This window comes from Meles meles, chromosome 1 (assembly GCF_922984935.1).
Source record: "Meles meles chromosome 1, mMelMel3.1 paternal haplotype, whole genome shotgun sequence".
NCBI classification, from domain to species: domain Eukaryota; kingdom Metazoa; phylum Chordata; class Mammalia; order Carnivora; family Mustelidae; genus Meles; species Meles meles.
In genome coordinates this window covers 3111299-3131136 of record NC_060066.1, presented here as the reverse complement: position 1 = coordinate 3131136, position 19838 = coordinate 3111299, and the positions used below count along the sequence as shown (strand labels likewise).

The 19838-nt window shown below is 51.9% G+C and overlaps 1 protein-coding gene across 3 annotated transcripts in view; it reads right to left on the bottom strand.

Annotated features, from left to right (window-relative positions):
• AGO2 (argonaute RISC catalytic component 2) overlaps positions 1-19838 on the bottom strand; it is a 103212-nt gene that overhangs the window by 40002 nt on the left and 43372 nt on the right. For 2 of the 3 annotated variants that reach the window (XM_046001845.1, XM_046001851.1), the window contains exon 2: positions 14961-15156. The exons of the other annotated variant lie outside the window; for it this stretch is intronic. In XM_046001845.1, the coding sequence (XP_045857801.1) occupies positions 14961-15156 (196 nt within the window). The remainder of the gene's footprint in view (positions 1-14960; positions 15157-19838) is intronic. 3 annotated transcript variants of the gene reach the window in all.

Below are 19838 nucleotides of genomic sequence, written 5' to 3'. Positions count from 1 at the left end.
GTTGCGACCGGCACTCAGACGCCGGTGCCGCACGTCCCCCGGGCTTCAGAGTGGCAGAAGTCCCGCGAACACACAGGAAGACCTCTGTGGCGGGGCCCGGGGAGCACTGACCTGTGGGCCCCCCCTGCCCGCTGTGCCTCGCCGTCCACAGCAGAGACGCGCAGAAACACACTGAATGGCCAGAGACAGCTCAAATGTCCTTCCGGCTCATTCTCAGAGGAGAGCGACGCCCCACCCCAGGTTTGCTCCCAAAGCGCCCCACTCGGCACCCTCTGTCGGCATTTCAGGGTGGTTTTGAGACCTTCTGCTTTAACTCCCCAAATACGTGGCTCTTCTTACACACAGTGCCTCATAAAATACAGAAAGGAAAGGCCATGATACCGGCCTGGGACAGGCTCCCCATCTCAGCCACCGTCAGCAGCTCGTGGGATGTGGGAGCGAGGGCGACTCGGCAGCAGCGTGAGGGGAGGGCGAGGACACCCGAGAAACTGCCCTCAGCGAGGAGATCTGAACTCAGCCTAGTTCTAAGGATCTTTCTCTGGGACAGAGCTTTGGTCATCTCTCAGGAAGCAAGAATTCATTCCATTCCTTTGCCAGAATGTGAGGACAGCTGGCCTACGAAGGCTTTCCTTATTCAGACCGGCTGTGCCCCGCCGACCTTCCACTGCGCTAGTCCTGGGAGCTCAGTCTCCTGGGACCCGGCCAACCCTGCCCCAACACCAGGCGCCTAAGTGATCCCTGGGGCAAAAAGAGCCTTTGGGCATCTTCTCTGACAGTTCCACCAAGAACGCACCAGGCCTCTGACTCCTGTGGGAGATGACAGTGTGTCCCTGCCGGCCCGGCCCCGCAGCCACCAGGCGGTCTCTCTCCGCGTCCCCACATACTGCTCTGGGCCATCGTCAGAGAGAGGGGGTCTCCAGACTACTGCTCTCCTCCAAGCATCGAAGACCCCCTCTTCTCGGTCAAGGAGTCCCTGTCCACTCACGTTCCGGACAGCTGCATGGAGAGTTTCACTCATACCCGAAGAGCAAGTCGTCCAACTTACTCAAGTTTCTTCTGGGCAGAAGACAGAGGACCATGGGCTAACGTCACCGATGAACATGGAGAAATGAAGTGCAGGTGACCAGGGGCAGGCACCGACCCCCCTGCAACCCGCACGGGGTTGTGAGGTTGTGCGGCGTGGCCCTCCCTGACGTACCTGCGCACGGCGGCTACCGACCAACCACGGATCGAGGCCGGTCAGCACGCAATGCGTATACTGTCTATACTGCAGGCTGTATTCTTACAATAAAGTGAGCCAGAGAGAAGAAAATGTCATTAAGAAAATCACGAGGAATGGGGCGCCTGGGTGGCTCAGTGGGTTGAGCCTCTGCCTTCGGCTCAGGTCATGATCCCAGGGTCCTGGGATCGAGCCCCACATCGGGCTCTCTGCTCAGCAGGGAGCCTACTTCCCTCTCTCTCTGCCTGCCTCCCTGCTACTTGTGATCTCTGTCTGTCAATTAAATTTAAAAAAAAAAAAAAAGTTAAACAGAAAATCACGAGGAAAGGAAAATACGATTACTTTCAGTATCGCCTTTATTGAAAAAAACCCACACGTAAGTGGACATGTGCAGTTCAAGCCATGCTGTCCAGGGTCCACTGTATTAACAAGCTGAGTCCAGCGACTTGTGAAAAATGACACCAAGTCAGTGCCGGGCGGAGGTCAGGAATGAAAGGTCGGACCTAACGAGACAAAAGTAACGGACACAAACCGTATGACAGACAGCAGGTAAAATCTACAGCCGCAACACCTCCGGAAGAAAGCCCAGGAGAAAAATCTCTGATGACCCTTGGGACAGACAGAGACTTCTTAGGACACAAACAGTATGAACCGCAAGAAAATAAGGAAAATAAAAATAAATTCAAAAACATCATCAAAATGTAAACTTTCACTCCTACAGTTACAAAAAGGAAAAGACAAGACACCAGGAGTCAATATTCGAGAAACACACAGAGGTGTCTGAGAGGACACACACGCACAGTGTTTTAAAAATTCTCGTAACTCAGTAAAACAAACAAGCGAACCTGAAACGGTGGGCCAGGCCAAGAACAGACACACTGGAAAATGGCCAATAAGTACACGGAAAGACGTTCCTCGTTGGTCAAGAGGAAAATGCTCACAAAACCACCAGCAGAGCCCACCAAGCACCCGCCGGGTGTAGCGTCACAGACCGCCCAGACCGGCTCCGTGAAGGCCAGCCCGCTCCTGGATCTGCCCGGGGCTGCCGGGACCCGTCCAACAGCCCAGCCACACTGCAGGGGGAAAGCTGGCCGCTCCTCAGAAAGGTCAGTGTACATTCACAACGCCACCTCGAAACCCAGCCGTCACGGAAGAGAAAGGAAGACACACAACTACGTCACCGCTCGTGTGCAAACGTGTGTGACAGTCCCACGCTGGAACCAACTCGTACGTCCGTTGAGTGACGGTGAAGAGACCGATTAGGGCCCAGGGCTGCGGCGGGACATCGTGGGCACTACTAGCACCAACGCGCGGGCTGCGGGTTAGAGAGATGCCGGGAAGGAGTAGAGAGATGCCGGGAAGAAGAGCGATACCGAGCGGCACGACCGCAAGATCACGTCTGTAGGAGACTCTCTCGAAGGCTCGTCAGTGGTCGCCTCCAGACACGGGATGGGGAACTCACTGCAAAGGGGCAGGGGGGAGCTCTGGGGGAGTCAGACCGTCCCACACCTCGATCAAGGAGGCTGTTCCATGTGTATGCACGGGTTTTTAAAGCTCACTAACTCAAAACTAAAAAGGGAAGTATTTTGTTGTATGTAAGTGTATCTCAATAAATTTATGTTTTAAAAATCAAAATGTAAAAAGATTTTTAATTGTGATTACCTCAAAGATGGAGGAAAAGCGTGACTAAAGTTCAACACACGCTCACAGTATTTTTTTAAGTTAGCAAACTAGGAACAGATGGGAACGTCCTTCATCTGGCGGAGCGCTCCGAGATTCACGTCCAAAGCTGGGCCACAGACCACAGGCACCACAGACGGGTAAGAATGGAGAAGGACTGTAAAGAGGAAAAACCCCATTACTGGTGGACCTTAGTGCTGTGCTTGTTGAAAACCCGGACGAATCTGCAGGCAGGTGCAGAGTTCCTGCCTTTCTATCCACGGAACCCCAGGGTCTCGCACACCGCGGACATCCACGCACACACAGAGACGCACGCACACGCTTCCCTGCAGCACCGAGTCTCTGTTCACTCACTCACTCACTCACTCACTCATTTGTTCGCACTCGCAGGCAGGTGGTGGGGCAGGGGAGGAGCTCGTGGGCAAGACCGATCACTAAAGAAACCCAGGAAGCCCAGTCTCGTGCCCCAGGGCGGCGAGGGAAGGGCCCGGGATCCAGTATTCGCGGCCCTCGGTTGAAGCCCGAGCCACGTGAAACTTCGGTCTCCACCAACGCCTGCTGCCTCATGTTGAATCCAACACCTGGCTTTGGCAGCGCCACCCACGAACCGAACAGTGGGCTCCTCTGGGGCCGGAGGCACACCCTGCGTGCTCCCAACTGCCAGCGCCGGCCGAGGGTGGCGCACAGCCGGGGCTCAGTAAATATTTGGGGAAAGAGGGAAGCTGTTCAACCGTTGTGGGAGTGAGTCATCCTGACGTGCTACCAAGGAGCCCCGTGGGGGGCCCCGCCGTCCAGAACCTCAGCCACCACACGGATGAGAGAGAAGACCCCAATGATCCCCCGTTCTGCTGCCTCCCACACTTCAGCGGCTGACTCCCATGGCAGAGAAGGTGCTGTCGCCTTGTCCGATCTGGGCAAAACCTAAACAGGGACGGTACCGTTTCATTTCGAGGACAGGACGCCCACTCACTGTAAAACACGGAGTCCCTCCCCTTCATTAACACGGACTGGCTCCCTCTGGCTTGCCGGTGACTCACTCACCTTCCTTCCTTCCTGCTTCTCGGTCTCTGTTCGAACAGCGGGAAACAGAGCAGCAGAAACCGGGCCACTTCAGGACCACCTTCTCAGCTCTCCTCCCTCTTGGGGAGCTTTGTGCTATCGCTCAATGAACTTGGCTTTGCTTCCCACAAAAACAGAAAAAAAACCCAAAAAACAAGAAACAAGCAAGAAACCAAAAAACACTAACAAAACAAAACCCAAAACCCCAAAAAACAACTTGCCATTTCAGTCCCTGTTACACACACGGCTCCGTAGCACGAGGGACGTGCTGCTGAGCAACCGGCACTACGGTCCATCTCCATGACCGTCTGATTCCTCAGGGGTAGGTCTGCCCCCATTAAACACGAGTCCCAGGGACCCGACTTGACTAGCTGCTCCTTGGCAACTGTGGGAACACTTCTCAGCGGAGCCACCTGGGGACATGCGACTTGGGTCCCTGTGTTCAGGCTGGCCTTCCTACCATGTCTGGTCCTGGATTACATGACTCTGGCTCCCGGGACAGACACCCCGACTAAGCATAAACCTGGGGCTACGCTCCTGACATCACTCAGAAGGCAACAGCCCCTAAAGACGATCTGTGCTCACGCCGTAGACGCCTAACGGGCTCGTCTCTTACGGAATGGTCCCCGTAGTAAAACGTCTGCCGGGCACGACCCACGCACGACTCACTCAGCCCTCACACAGCCTCAGAGGTGGCCATCGTCCTCGCCACTGATGCCCAAGGACGTAGACACACGCAGCCATACGCGACTAAGTGCCAACAGCCAGATGCGAGACCGCCTGGCAGTCTCTGGAACACGTTTGCCCAGCCAAACAGTCTGGCACACTCCCTATTTGCTTTTTAATCCTTTTGCCGTAATTCTGGGCAAGTTCTCTCTTAAAAAAAAAAATGCAGTCTTGGGGCCCCCGGGGGGCTCAGCCAGTTAAGCAGCCCACTCTTGATTCTGGGTCAGGTCACAATCTCAGGCTTGTGAGATCAAGTCCGGCACTCGGTGGGGAGCCTGCGAAAGACTCCGACCCCCGGCTGTCGTGCGCACAGCAGTCTTTTGTAGATTCCTAACTACACAGGTTTTGCGTTTTATGACATCTTCACTGTCAATTTCAAATACAGATAACGCTGGAAATCTGCCTAGACCACCGCCTCATCTCAAGCCTCTTCTCAGAAGTGATTTGTTCATTTTCAAATCTGTGCATTTACAGAAATACCTAGGTACCTAAAAAGAAATACAATGTATCATTCTTTTCCAGACATACGGCATCAAACACGGTCTGGAGCTTGCTGTGTTCCTGCTATGTGTCTCTGAGACTGGCCCTTGTCACTAGATACAAAGTGGCCATCAAGTCTAGAAAGACACACATTATTGTATCATGTGCCCTGACTCATATTAACCAACCACTTACAATCTGGCTGTCTGCGCTTCCAGACTGGGAGCTCCGTGTCACTGTTGTCTACAGGGTCACTCGTCTACAGCTGCGTGGTACTACGCAGAACTCACTTAACCATCCCTCCTGACTGACATGGGGATGGCTTCTCTTTCTTTCCATCACAATGTGAGACATTCTCGTACATCTCTCTTTGGGATAAATACTTGGAAGGATACATACGCACACTATTTTCACTTTAATGTGTGGACTGTCCTCCAAAGTCTTGACCAAGGGACGCCTCCAGAGGGCGGCGCCCGAGGTAAACAGCAGGCCGCAAACAGCACAGCCACATTGTGCCCACCCGGACTCCCTTCTGCAGTGTTCTCTTGACAGAGCTGGAGAGGAACAAGAACAGGGCGGTCAGAAGGCAAGGAGCATGCCATCTTGCTCGCCATGCTCTGAGCAGAGTGCTGCTAATTCTGACCCACTGCCAAGGTTTCAGTGCTGGCGGCAAGGCCTACACACCCTGGCCCAGTGCTGCGCTCTGGCTACTCTGTGAGACCGTCTCTGTGCCCACAGTGATAGTGGAAGCATCTGGAGAAGAGGCACCTCGCCTTATGCTGAATCCCTCCCATGGCAGCCACCTGGTGGTGCACGGTGATGGAGGGTGTGGCCCGAGATGGAGGGCACACGAGCAAGGACTCATAGTGATGCGTCACGCAGGCTACGGATGGCAGTTTTCGCTCAGCTTTGGACCAAAGCTTCAGGGTTGAACTTACTACCATCTACCATGTGCACTGCACAAGGTTTTGGGAACTCGGAGTTAAGGCACTGTCCTTGCTGTAACAGAGGCTGCAGCGTGGAAGGAGAAACAGGTAAGGAGATGGGATGTTAAGGACTGTCTTGCCGGTCACTCCCAGGGGACGGAGCGCAGCGAGCTCTGTGTTCTTTCTCTGTCTTCCTGATCCACCCAGAGCCTCCCTCCAGCAGCTCAGGCTCTGGGGACCACCAGATGCCAGTGGGACTCTCTTCCCCACGAGGGGCACGAACTGTGTCTCTCTTGCCCGCGCTGCATCCCCGCGGGCACAGGGCCCACCTCACGAGTGGGGGTTTCATAAACGCAGCCGGTCAGGCTGCCAGCAGAGAGGGGAGAGGGAGGGATTCACCCAGACTGCCAGCAGGTGGGTTCTGGAAACAGGAAAACTTGACTTCCAACATCTTTCTATGCTATTTTGATGGATAACAATTTTGAAATTGGACCTTAGCCAGAGTCCATCACGAGTCACAGTGAAATAAAGACTCCTGAACGCTCACACATCTCACTAGGTCGCGGTTCCCAGCCTGGCTCAAAACCCAGGGGGAGAAGCAGGCATGCTTGTAAGTGGGCGGGCCGTGGCCACAGAAATGCAGCTCAAACCCCATCTTTATTACTTACTGTTTGACTTGAGGGAATTTCCAAACACTGGGTCACTTTAGAACCTTGTCGCTGGAACTACAAGGACGCGGCAGTACACTGAGGTAAAGACATCAAATGTTAATCCCCAACAGCCTGTTTCTGTTGCCAGATGACAAAGCCTGAGGCATGTCTCCTTCACGAAAAAAAAATAATAATATAAACCAATACCCCCCAATCTTGTTCGAGGAGAGCCCAACTGCCATCGCACCAATAAAAAGCCCAGAAAATGTGCGGCTTCTCCGTGCCTGCCCCACCTCTCAGAGTGCATCTCTATCACAGGCCCACACGGGTGTCTGGCTCAGGGAAGCTCAGCATCGGACACTGCCACTGGTGGACAGTCTCACAGCGCTTCCAACGGGAAGACCGTCAGTGAAGAAAGCTGCTGAAACCAGCTGTCCCCAACGTTTTTCTTCAGAGACATGTGTTTCTCATAAGCGTGTATTTTCAAGGTTCTCATGTCATTGTCACGTGCTGTCTCTTTGGGACAGACACTCGGCGGTAGACCTGGCCGATCAAAAGGCACGCACCATCTTTATTTTAATATTCCCACTAAATCACCCTCTGAAGAGCCTGGCCCGGGACCCTGGGTGGGCTCAGCTGGTAGAGCACACAACTTGCTCTAAATGTCAGGGTTATGAGTTCAAGCCCTACACTGGGCATGGAGCCTACTTAAAAAACTTAAAAATAAGGAACCTGGACCAATGCATATTGGTCACACTGGGCAAATCCAAGTGTTTAGTTTTTTTGTTTTTTCTTTTTTTCCATTAAGATAGTAGTTTGTTTTTTTTTAATTTAAATCCAATTAGCTAACAAATAGTACATCATTAATTTCACACGCAGTATTCAATGATTCATTAATTACATATAACACCCAGTGCTCACCAATCACCTGTCTTCTTTCATGTCCATCACCCAGTGACCCTAGCCCCCAGCCACTTCCCCTTCGGCAACCCTCAGTTTGTTTCCCGGAGTCAAGAGTCTCTCATGGTTTGGTCTCCCTCTCTGGTTCCTTTCCATTCAGTTCTCCCTCCTTTCCGCTATGATAACTGTCTTTCTGTCTGGCTTATTTCACTTAGCACAATACCCTTCAGTTCCATACCCGTCGATGCAAATGGTAGGCATTCATCCTTTTTGATGGCTGAGTAACGTCCCACTGTGTATCTAGACCACATCTTCTTTATCCATTCGTTCACTGACGGGCATCTCCATTCCTCCCACTGTTTGGCTACTGTGGGCACTGCTGCTATGAACACTGGGGAGCACGTGCCCCTTCATTTCACTACATCTGTATCTTTGGGGTAAATACCCAAACTGTTTAGTTTTATAGATAAGAGAAATGAATCGCCCATTCTTTCTCTTAAAAAGACTGTAATCAGGAAAAAAACACGGCAGCAAAGGGCACTTCATAAGGCACCAGCACAAACTGGGCAACCAATCTAAGTTTGCAAACTGCAACCAGGAATTCTGTTTCTGACCATGACAGAGTAACTAGTATTGGACTTATCCTTCTACCTTCCCTACAAAACTAGAGAAAAATAGAGGGCAGCTAATTCTGGCACTGAAACAGGCAGCTGAAGACTGTGACTAATGAGGCATGGAAAACTCACAGTGTAAGCCACACATCCACTCGGCCTGGGAGCAGCACCGGAAAGCAGCAGTCTTGCTGCACTGAAGACACGGGGGGCAGAGTCTGGATCTGCCAAAGAGGCAGGAATTTGTGGGACAACGTACCAGAGAACACAGCAACAGCCAGACTCCCTCAATGTAACATATATAAGGTTCAGGAATGGCAAAAATTTACTGTGTGTGTAAATAAGCAAAAAGGGTGATGTTAGTAATCTAAGGAAAAAACCTGTCAATAGAAACAGATCCTGAAATGAGCCGTATGTTGTAATGAGAAGACAAGGACGGCTGTGATCCATACGCTATTACTGTAAGTACACGCAAGGCCATTAAGAAAAAGATGGGGACAATGAGTGAGCAGATAGGGAGTCTGAGCAGAGAACGTAAACTATGAAAAAGAACCAAATGCAAAACCGAGAACTGAAAAGCACCGCATCTAAATGACAATTACCAGACGATTCCCACACAAGACTAGGTACAACAAAAAGAAAAAGCAGGAGGGTAAAGAGATCTTGAAGACAGATCAATAAGGACTATCCAAACTGAAGACAGAGAGGAAAAAGACTTTTTTAAAAATCATAGTTTCAATGGCAATTTAAAAATGGCCTAAGATACACATAACTGCAATCCCATAGAGGAGAAAATGGGGCAGAAAAAATATTTTAAGAAATGATAGCCAGCATTTCACCCAAATTTCATGAAAGATAATCAGCACAAAAATCCAGAAAAACTCTCAGGAACACCAAGAAGGAAAAATACAAAGAAAATCACACTTGTGCACATCAGAATCAAACTGCTGAAAAGCAAAATTAAGACAGAAAATATTCACAGGAAAAATGACTAATTACATATAGGTGAAGTAAAATAAACTGAAAATTCACCAGAAAAAATGATGATTTAAAGGTAATATAATGAGGGCACCTGAGTGGCTCAGTGGGTTAAGCCTCTGCCTTCGGCTTAGGTCATGATCTCAGGGTCCTGGGATCGAGCCCCACATCTGGCTCTCTGCTCAGCGGGGAGCCTGCTTCCTCCTCTCTCTCTGCCTGCCTCTCTGCCTACTTGTAATCTCTCTCTGTCAAATAAAATCTTTAAAAAAAAAAAAAGGTAATATAATAACAACTTTAAAGAGTTTGGGGGAAAATGTAAATTTTGAATTCTATACCCAGCAAAAATATCTTTCAAAAATAAGAAGGAAATAAACACATTTGTAGATTTCAAAAAGGGGCTAGACGAACTCATCTCCTCACGGGCACACCTGCACAGGAAAGGCTAACAGACATTCTTTAGGCTGAAAGGAAGGTGAAGGTGAAAACACTCATCAGCAGAGAACTGGGGATGGTTCACATATGGGTAAACAGACCCTTTTCTTAATTTCCTTAAAATAACAGCATCGTACCATGGAATTTATAAAGTATACAGAAGTAAAGTAAATGAGGACAACAGCAAAACGACAGATGGGTCCACAGAATTACACTACTATGAAATTCCTACATTTCATATGAAGTTACAGTATTAACACCAAGTCAACCGGTGACTCCAAGGTGCACACTGAAATGCGGAAAGTGACCACTTAAAAAGCAAAAAGAGGTAAAGGCCCAAACTAGCTGAGGGAATCAATGGAATAAAGAACGTCTGATGAGCCCAAAGGGAGAAGGTTAAAGAGAAACAAGAATAAAGAATAAAAAGCAGTGGGACGGTGGCCCTCAACCGCAGATAACTGCATTTATTTACATCGTATTTATGCAAATCTAACACGCCCATTAAAATCCGGAAATGGAGTAAGTCCCTGCGCTGTCTACAACGGACATACCTGAAACACACACGGGCTGGCAGGGGAAGTACATACAGGCTACACGCCAGCTGAACAGTAAGCTAGGAACGGCTGGGACTGTACTGATGATCAGGCAGAAAAAGCTTTTTATTTATTTATTTATTTTAATATTTTACTTATTTATTTGACAGACACAGACTACAAGCAGACAGAACAACAGATGGGGGGCGGAGAGCAGGCTCCCCGCTGAGCAGAGAGCCCCATGCAGGGCTCGATCCCAGGACCTTGGGATCATGACCTGAGCCGAAGGCAGCGGCTTAACCCACTGAGCCACCCAGGCGCCCCAAGAAAAGGCTTTTTAAACCAGAAGAGTTACAAAATATGGAGACTACGTCCTAGTGATAAAGGGTCAATGTATCACGGAAGACAAAAAACTATAAAAGTGTGTATCTAGTAGGAGAGCTTCAAAGCACATGAAATCAGAACGGTACTGAAGGAGAGACAGACCAAGCGGCGTCCCGGCAGGACAGAACGATGACAATGGGCGAGAAGGATCGGGACAGCACCACCAACTCCGTCTACTCGCCATAAATTCCCAGACCCACCAAACTCAGGAGACACTTTCTTTTCCAGCATCTGAATAGCACTTAAGATCAACCACATGCTGAGCCACAAAATAAATTTCAAAAGACTCAAATCTTACAGAGAATGGTCTCTAACCATAAAAGAATTAAATTAGCAATCAAAGACAACAGGGTATCAAAAAAAAAAATCCCCTGAAGAGTTAAAATTTGAACACTTTTCTTTCTTTTTTATTTGACAGAGGGAGATCAGAAGCAGGGAGAGAGGCAGGCAGAGAGGGGGGAAGCAGGCTCCCTGCTGAGCAGGGAGCCCAATGTGGGTCTCGATCCCAGGACTCCGGGATCATGACCTGAGCCACAGAAGCTTAACCCACTGAGTCACCCAGGCGCCCCAAAATTTGAACATATTTCTAAAAACAAGAAAACAAGAATTAAAGAAAATTCACAGGGAAAATGAGAGAATACTTTGAATGAAAATTAAACTGTATCAAAACTTGTGGGCTGTAGCTAAAACCAGGCACAGAGGGAAAGGCACTTTCAGCCTTAAACAAATGGACTGGAAAAGAAAGAAGGTTGAAATTTGATGATCTAACCTCAAAACGAATAGGGTAATAAAGATCAGAGAAAAGAAAACAGACGGGGGTATCCACAAAAGAGAAAAATCAGCAAAGTAAAAAGCCGTTTCTATGAAAAGAAGGCTGTGATTGACAACCCCCTAGCAAAGCCGATGAAGGAACGAGAAGACACAAACAGGGTTTGCTCGGTGGGTCCCACACACGTGAAAGGGACACTAGGAACCGTTTTAGCGGGTCAACTCAACAATGCACATGATCGGGATTCCCTGAGAGATGCAAACCACCAAACTGACTGACACAAAGAGAGACAGGAAATTCTGAACAGCCCGGTATCTGACCAAGAAATTAAATCATAGGAAGAAAACTCAAGGTCTGAGTCATGTCAGTGACAAATTCAGTCACACATTCAAGAAAGAAATTACGCCCATCTTTTATGTTCCGCTTTCAGAATCTGGAGGAGGACGGAGCACCTCCCAGCCTGCGGGACAATGCCTCAAGACCCTGCTATCAGAACCCAAGAAGAGAAGTACAGGTCAATGTTTCTCGGAAGTAGAGACACAAAAATTGACCAAGAAATGCTAACAAATTAAGTCTGGCAATATATAAAAATGACTAATCGTGACTAAAGTTGTGGGTAAGATAATACGTCATGACTCACAGAAATTCATGCTAATTTAACACACACAAAAAATCAGTGTAATACACCTCCCTAATAGCAGGTGGGAAGGGGCACCTGGGTGGCTCAGTGGGTTGAGCGTCCGACTCTTGGTTTGGACTCAGGTCGTGATCTCAGGGGCGTGGGATCGAGCCCCACGTCAGGCTCTGCGCTCAGCATGGAGTCTGCTTGAGACCCTCTCTCCCTCTTTCCTCCACCGCCCCCCAAATAAAGAAATAAATCTTTAAAAATAAAACGGGGGGTGGGGGGAGAAGAAAAACTACCTGATTACGCCAACGGATGCAGAAAAAGCATTTGGCAGAACTCAAAACCTAACGATGAGGACATTTCTCGGCAAATTAGGGAGAGAATTCCCTTTGCCTATTAAAGGGGCTCTAAGAAAATCCTACAACCAACAGAATATTTTGTAGGTGCAGGAATGAATGATTCCCCCGTAGGAGTGGAAACAAGGCAAGGATGTGTGTTTTTATCACATATATCCAATGTTGTTTATACTGGATTTCTTAGACACTGCAATAAAGTAAAAAAATAAGTAACATGCATTAGAAACCGGAAAGAAAGAAAACGACCTTTGTTAAAAAAAATAATGAAAAACTCTTTAACATCTTTAAAGTGCACCACCAAATGGTTCTGGTATATTCCCTGGGTTGTCCCCCTTAGAGAACCACAGCCCAGGTTTAGAAAACTTGTCATCACTCTGAAAAGAAACCCCACACTCGTTAGCAGTCGCTCCTTCTGAAAAACTTCCTTCCTGGACAATGAAATTTTAAAATACGACTTATGCCAACATCAAAGAACACAAGGAACTTAAGAGTGCATGAACTGAACGGTGTCTGTGTCGAACAGGATGACGAAGCCCCACAAGAAAGTCAAGGAGACCCAGTCAATGGGGACGGCAGCCCTGTGTGTGGACCAGAAGATTCAAGGGCGTCCGCTTTCCCCCAACTGATCTGTACTTTCAAAGCCACCGCAAGAAAGTATTCCGGGGGCTTCCTGGTAGCAGGGAAAATCAACTGAGTCACCCCTGCCCCCAAAGGCGCCCCAGGTAAGTCGATGGGGAAAGAAAAGTCTTCTCAACAGACCCTAACCTCCCAGCACACGAGCATTCGTCCAAGATGGGCCACAGGCCTGAACAGACACACCGGCCCGGGGCACCTGGGGGCTCGGGAGGTTAAGCCACCAACTCTTGGTTTTGGCTCAGGCCATGATCTCACGGGTCGTGAGCTCGAGCTCCGCGTCAGGCCCTGAGCTCAAACCAGAGTCGGCTTGAAATTCTGTCTCTGCTCCTCCCCTGCCTGAGCGCACTCTCGCACACTCTCACACGCTCTTGCACACTCTCGCACACTTGTGCGCTCTCTCAAATAAATAAAATCATATACGTGTGTGTGTGTGTGGGTGTGTATACCCCAAATGTAATCTGCTTAAGAAAGAATACCTTGCTCCCTTCAGACAGACAAAGATTTCCTGGAGGGAACACACAATATAACAATTTTCAACATTTTATAGCTCAGATGTGAACAAAATTATAAAAATCTGCTCATTAAGAGACACCACTTAGTGCTATGGCAAGCCTCAAACCAAGCAGAAACACGCCCAGCACCGACCTGTACCTCAAGTATGTTACCGACTCCAACAGACTAGTAACAAAGATGCAAGGCAGGAAGGGGCTTTAACAGACACTTTATTAGAAAACAGTATGTGATGGACACCCCGGGGGCTCAGTGAGTGAGGCGGCTGTCTTCGGTTAAGGTCAGGATCCCGGAGTCCTGGGGTCGAGTCCCGTGTTGGGCTCCCTGCTCAGCGGGGAGTCTGCTTCTTCCTCTTCCCCTCCCCCTAACTCATGTTCTCTCTTTCTAATAAATAAACAAAAATCTTAAAAAAAAAAAAAAGAAAGAAAGAAAAGAAAAAGAGGGGCCCCTGGGTGGCTCAGTGGGTTAAGCCTCTGCCTTCAGCTCAGGTCATGATCTCAGGGTCCTAGGATCGAGCCCCACATCGGGCTCTCTGCTCAGCAGGGAGCCTGTGTCCCCCCTCTCTACCTGCCTCTCTGCCTACTTGTGATCTCTGTCTGTCAAATAAATAGATAAAATCTTTAAAAAAGAAAAAAAAAGAAAAGAAAAAGAAATACTACATGACATGCAAATGTAACGGAATCACAGCTACGAGCACAGGAGAAGTGCTCAACTCACTCTCAGGACATGGAAATTGAAACCACAAAGAGAAACCACGAGACACCACTGAAACCTCAAAACTCCCAAAGACTGACCGTCCCACACACTGAGGACACGGGACAACCAGAACCTCGCCCCAACGGCGGGAGAACAAGGCCAGCCGACCCTCCCGACAGCTCCTTTGCGGATTTGCACGCCGCTAAGCCTGCACCTCCCCCGTGACCCCGCAACTTCATTCCTGCATCCAAGAGAAACGAAAACGTGCGTCCCCACACAAAAGACTTCAACAGCTTTGTTCATGATGGCAAAGCCCGGACAGCCCAAGCATCCAACAAGAGGATGAAGAAACGATGAAATACTCGTATCATGAAATAGTCCTCGGCAATGACAACTGGAAGCTACTGATACACACAATACGAGTCCCTCTCCACGACGTCACGCCCAGTGGAAGGAGCAGGTCGGGGAGACCACCTCAGGCCGTGTGACTCCTCTGTGTCCCGGCCCCTCCCCCCCAGCAGGGAACGAATCAACGGTGACACAGGTCAGAGCTCCCGCCTCGGGGCTGGGACTGAAGAAGAGGGCACGAGGAGAGGTCCTCAGCTGACGGGCGGGCACACGCGTTTGTCCAAACATGGAGCTACACCCTTAAACTGTATCAAGATACGATGAAACACACAAGACACTCTTCAAAGAGCAACCGCAACAGAAGGCTCCCGGGAAGGGCCTGGCGAGCGCGCGGGTGGCCACGCGCGGAGTCACCACCGGTAAAGGGCGACGCGGCAGATACCTGTTCACTCTCCTTGGGCATTTCTCCGGCTTGATGTCCAATTCGTAATGGTAGATGTCAATTTTTGGAATGTCCATTTCAAAGAAGTTGGCCTGTAACTTGATTGTTCTCCCGGAGGTCCCGAAGTCGGGTCTGGGCGGAGGCTTGAAGGCATATCCTTGGATGGGCGGCGGCGGCGGCGCGGGAGGCGCGAGCACTGGAAGGGCCAAGAGAAGGCGGGTTACGCAGGGGCAGCGGCTTTCCCGGAGCTCGCGCGGCCTGCAGCGTGCGGCCGCCCTTCCCAGCTCCGCGGACCCCCGTCTCACGCCACCCCCCAGCCACCCCCCACACGCGATCCCTCCTCCTCCTCCCTGCGCTCCCTGCGCTCCTCCTGTCCGCGAAAACGCGCCTCTCCCGCCCCTGCCCCTCTCCAGGTCTGAGTCATCCCATGCCCCATCCCCAACTGCCAGGCTCCAGGGACCCTCCTGCCCTCGGGGTCACGTGACACAGCGGCGTGCCCTTTTCCGAACTGTTCCCTCCGCGGCCCTCTCCTTGCTCCGCCCACACCCTGCAAGGGGCGGGGTTTCCTCCCAGCCCCTCCCCCTCCGTTGGACCGGCTCCCTGACCCCTGAAACCGCCCCCTGAATCGAACTGCTCCCCGCCCCCCACAGGGAACGCCTCCATCCGCGAGGTCGTGGTCTCCCCACGGAAGACCCCGGCCACACAATCCGCAGAGCCAGCTGCACAGTGGCCCTCCTCATTTGCCACCCTCCTCTCGAACCCGTCCCCTCCCGGACTGTCGCCCCCTCCCCGCCCCAGCTGGGCCGTTTCACCGTGCACAGGGTGGGGGAAGCCTCCTAGCGGGGTCTTGACTTCCAGGCACCCCCCACCCCTGCTGACCCACTTTCTACACTACAGGCCACCCCTGTCCACGGGCCTCCGTGGCTGGCCCCAGCCAAGGCTCCAACCGTCCGGCCTCAGCCTTGTCGTCTGCCACGCCCAGACCTCCTCAGTCCCGGGCACCAGCCTTCACTCGTCACGGTCCTTACTCCTGTCTGTGGCTTGCTGGGTCCACAGTGCCAGGACACGCACGCTACACTGCGCTGTAAGCCCACTTGGCGGCCGCCCCGGGCAGACCCAGGCATCTTGAGGAAGGTCACCTTCCCGCCCCAGAGTCTAAGAGCACCTGATGGACCCGACGAGCCCAGAAACATCTGGTCAACCTCCTTCCGGTTCTAACTGTGGAGGCTGAGGCTCAGACAGGGGAGGCAAGGCTGTGGAGGGTCACTCAGACAGAGTCCCTGACCATGAACCACCAGAGTCAGGGACGAGGATTTCTGCAACCTCAAGAGTCAAGAAACCCGAGCCTTCCCCACAGCAGGGCTCACGCAGGCACCCTGCCACGGCTCGCCCAGGGCACCACTTCCCACCCCCCGCCCTACTCCAAGGGCTTCAGACAGCTGGGCCCAGGCGACTATCCACGCCATCTCTCCCGTCCCTGGAACCACAACGCACCCCCTTCTCCGCAGACCAACAGCACATTGCCACAAAGGAGGGGCCTCGACGTCAAGCCACTTCTTGATTTGAAATGCACCGCAGTGACTCACCACTCATGTGTGTTCTGTGCATCGCTGCCCTGTCTTCGCATACGACAGAGCCCCGGAGAACGGGACCCTGTGAATTCTCAGGAGATAAGACCAAAGGGGTACGATACATACGGAACTGAAGGGGCCAAGAACCCCACGCTGGTGGCCCCCCTGCATTCCCAGGTAAGTCATTCACTTAATCAAGGAATGCACTCCTCCCCCACAGACAGTAGACGGAAACTTCATCCCAACAAAAATTTTCACTAATTCTAGTAAAGTTTTCAAACTGGCTTAGGAAAAGAAATCAACTACATACTTTTTCCAATAACAGAATACTCTTAATTTTTGCTCATCGTTTTTTTAAATCCTCTTCATTAAAAAAAAATAAAGAAAAAAGAAATCTCACGAACTTCAATCCCTGCTGACATTTACCAGAAACGAAAGTATGCTACTAAGAATAATTTAAGTTGTTTTTACTGCATTTCTGACCTAGAAAAACTCAGAGCCCTTCAGTTACTCTTTTTGTTTTGTTTTCTTTCTACGAGAAAACAAACATGCTTCCAAGGTTACTAATCTCACTGAGTTGTACCACCAGGAACCCTTCAAGTCTGTCTCACTGAGCTCCTCTGACCATAGATGCCACATTTATGGACTCACACACCAGCCCTTCAACGAGCACACTTGTGTGCCCCTTACGCGCTGGGTAACGTCCAGGACGAAGGACACAAAAATAAACAGTGCTCCCAGGCAGCTCCTGAGTCCCCTCCCAGAGCGGCGTGGGAACGCAGCCGGGGAAGGACTGGGCGGGTTTGCTCCTCGTAAGCACAGGCCAGGTTCGATACTTCTTCGCACTACAGACCCTGCCCCTGCCCAGGAGTGGACTGTACCGTCTGCCCGCACGCCGTCCCTGCTCCTAGGCAGAAGCCTAACCTTCGCAGAAGACGCATCTTGCGAACGCAGAAACACAGCGGAACCGCACGAGTTGACGACTGTGCCCCAGGAAATGCCCAGCCACAGAGACACGGCCCATTTCGGGAACCAGAGTACCAGCCACACCGAATAAGGGCTTTCCAGTTTACAAGGTGCTTTTCACATGTTTCTTAACTGTGCATCACAGCTACAGAGCCAAGATGTTGCCTCTGAAAAAGGAAGCTGTCCAAGGCTCAGAGAGGAACAGCGAGCTGGGGTGCCCGTTGCTGAAGCAAGGCTTCCTTCCGCCCCTCAGCAGCCATCTGTCTGTCCCCAGCTACATGGGGATGAGTTTACCGTCCTAAAATCCAACCACGGGCACAGACATGCCTGCGGCCCATTTCTCTGGCTGAGCCCATTTCTCCTGCCTCCGTGATACCTACCACTTCCAGAAAAACCCCGTGGGAAACCAGGGAACCTGCCCGTGGCCTGTGTCACTCACCTGTGTCAGCGAAAGCAGTGGGAAAACACAATGGCGATACGTTCACGGTATACGTGACTTCACAAGCTACTTCTTCCTTACTTCTAGCTTTTAACCTGAAAATCCTGAGAGCTCTGGGCAGATGTGCAGAGCACACAGCCACAAGCAAGCCCTGACGGCGCCCCAAGCAGAGCAGGGGCGGTCCCGCAGCTTCAGGCCCCCGGAAGGAAACGCTCCTAACACGAGCGTAAAGACTCCTGCCCAGCCTCGCCCTCGGGGAGATCCGGGACTCATGCCTCATGGGGAGTCAATCCCGAAGCATAAAGTGCTAAGACAAGCAGGACTGGGACCCGGAGGGGACCTCGCACAGGCCAAGCCGCACGCGCACGCGAGAGCATGGGCGCGGGAGAAGGGACAGAGCGGGCGGCCGCTCCCGTGGGTGTCAGCTCTCAGCCCCGTGGGAAGATGATGTTCTGAGATAAAAACCAAATGCTGACCAGCACACACACCTTCACAGTCAACACACACGACTCTGAAAATTAATTCTGGTGTCGCCTAGAGAGCAAATCGCCACGCACGCCACGCACACGGCCCATCTGGGGCTCCATGCCCCAAGCTTGGCGAGCCTGTGCTGCGGAGATGGGGGATGGTTCTCAGCTCAGCTTCCCCCGCCGCGGGGGCCACCAACATCTGCTGGACACAGGACAGCCCACGAGGGGGGGGTGCTTCACCAGAGAAGATGCTCCGAGTGGCTCAGTGGGGACTGTGCCCCCAAACCCGACCCTGCAGTAAGACCCCAGGTTCTCTCCAGCTGCGCCCACGCCGGCCACCCGTGCCAGGCCCAGCAATCCTCCCCACCTGCCAGGTGCTCCCATCCTCTCCAACCTCCCCAAGACACGCCGCTTCCCTCCGCTCCAAGCTCTGCCTGACGCCCAGGCCGCATCTCCCCCCGCCCCGTGGCCCCAGCAGGTGACCCCCTCTCCCACCTGGCCACGCGGCACAGGGTTCTGCTGGGAGCGTGTTTCCACTGGGTCCGTGCCATCGGACTGCTGCCCTGGGGGGCGAAACCCTTGGGAATAGGAAGGTGACCCCTCCTTCCTCATCTAGGAGCACTGAATGGTCACCGCGGGAAGGGACCTCAGCCGGGGGAGGGAAATGGCAGCTCCGAGGCCGGCACAGTCCCTGGCCCACCACCGACGCAGCCGTGAGCTGCACTACTGACCGGAGCGCGTTTCAAGGGCAGGGGAGCCCCAGCATGCAAGCCGGCGCCGGTAACGCAGGCAACGAGTGTTTGCGGAACTGCTGCTGGTCACTCGGCACCCGTGCTCAGAAATTCCATTTCTAGAGCCACGTCTCCATCAGTGAAAGGGAAACGTAGTGAATGAGTAATCGACTTCCTATATGAGCAACTGGGTCACGCAACCGGGAAGTTTTGCTGGTTTTTTTCTTTCTTTTTTTTTTACAGGCACCACGGAAAGCGAGCCTGTCGCCGTGTTCTAAGCAAGGCTTCTGTGGGATGGGGCTCTCTTCCCCAAGAAATCCACGTCTCAGGGCGGGGACCGTCACCACCTTTTCATGGGAGGGTCCCAGAGCAGGCTGCGTGACACCTGCCCCGCGCACAATCTCCTGGCAGCCCCCTTGCCAGAGTGGGACTCCCGTCCCCAGCCCTCCCCTAAGCAAGGGGTGCACACGCAGGACGAGAAGTGGGGTGACCGAAGAGTGAAGGCTTGTAGAGGCTCTCCCAGGAGCGGGCGCCGGGGGGCGGGGGCGGGGGCTCTCCCACATACCAGATAACTGAGAGCCTGTGGGTCCGGGTCACCTGTCTTGTTCACTGAACTACGGGTCACAGAGCACTTGCTCCAGTGGCCTCCGTGGGTGACAGCCTACCGAACACGTGGGTCTCGCTTCCCCACCTGTGACAAT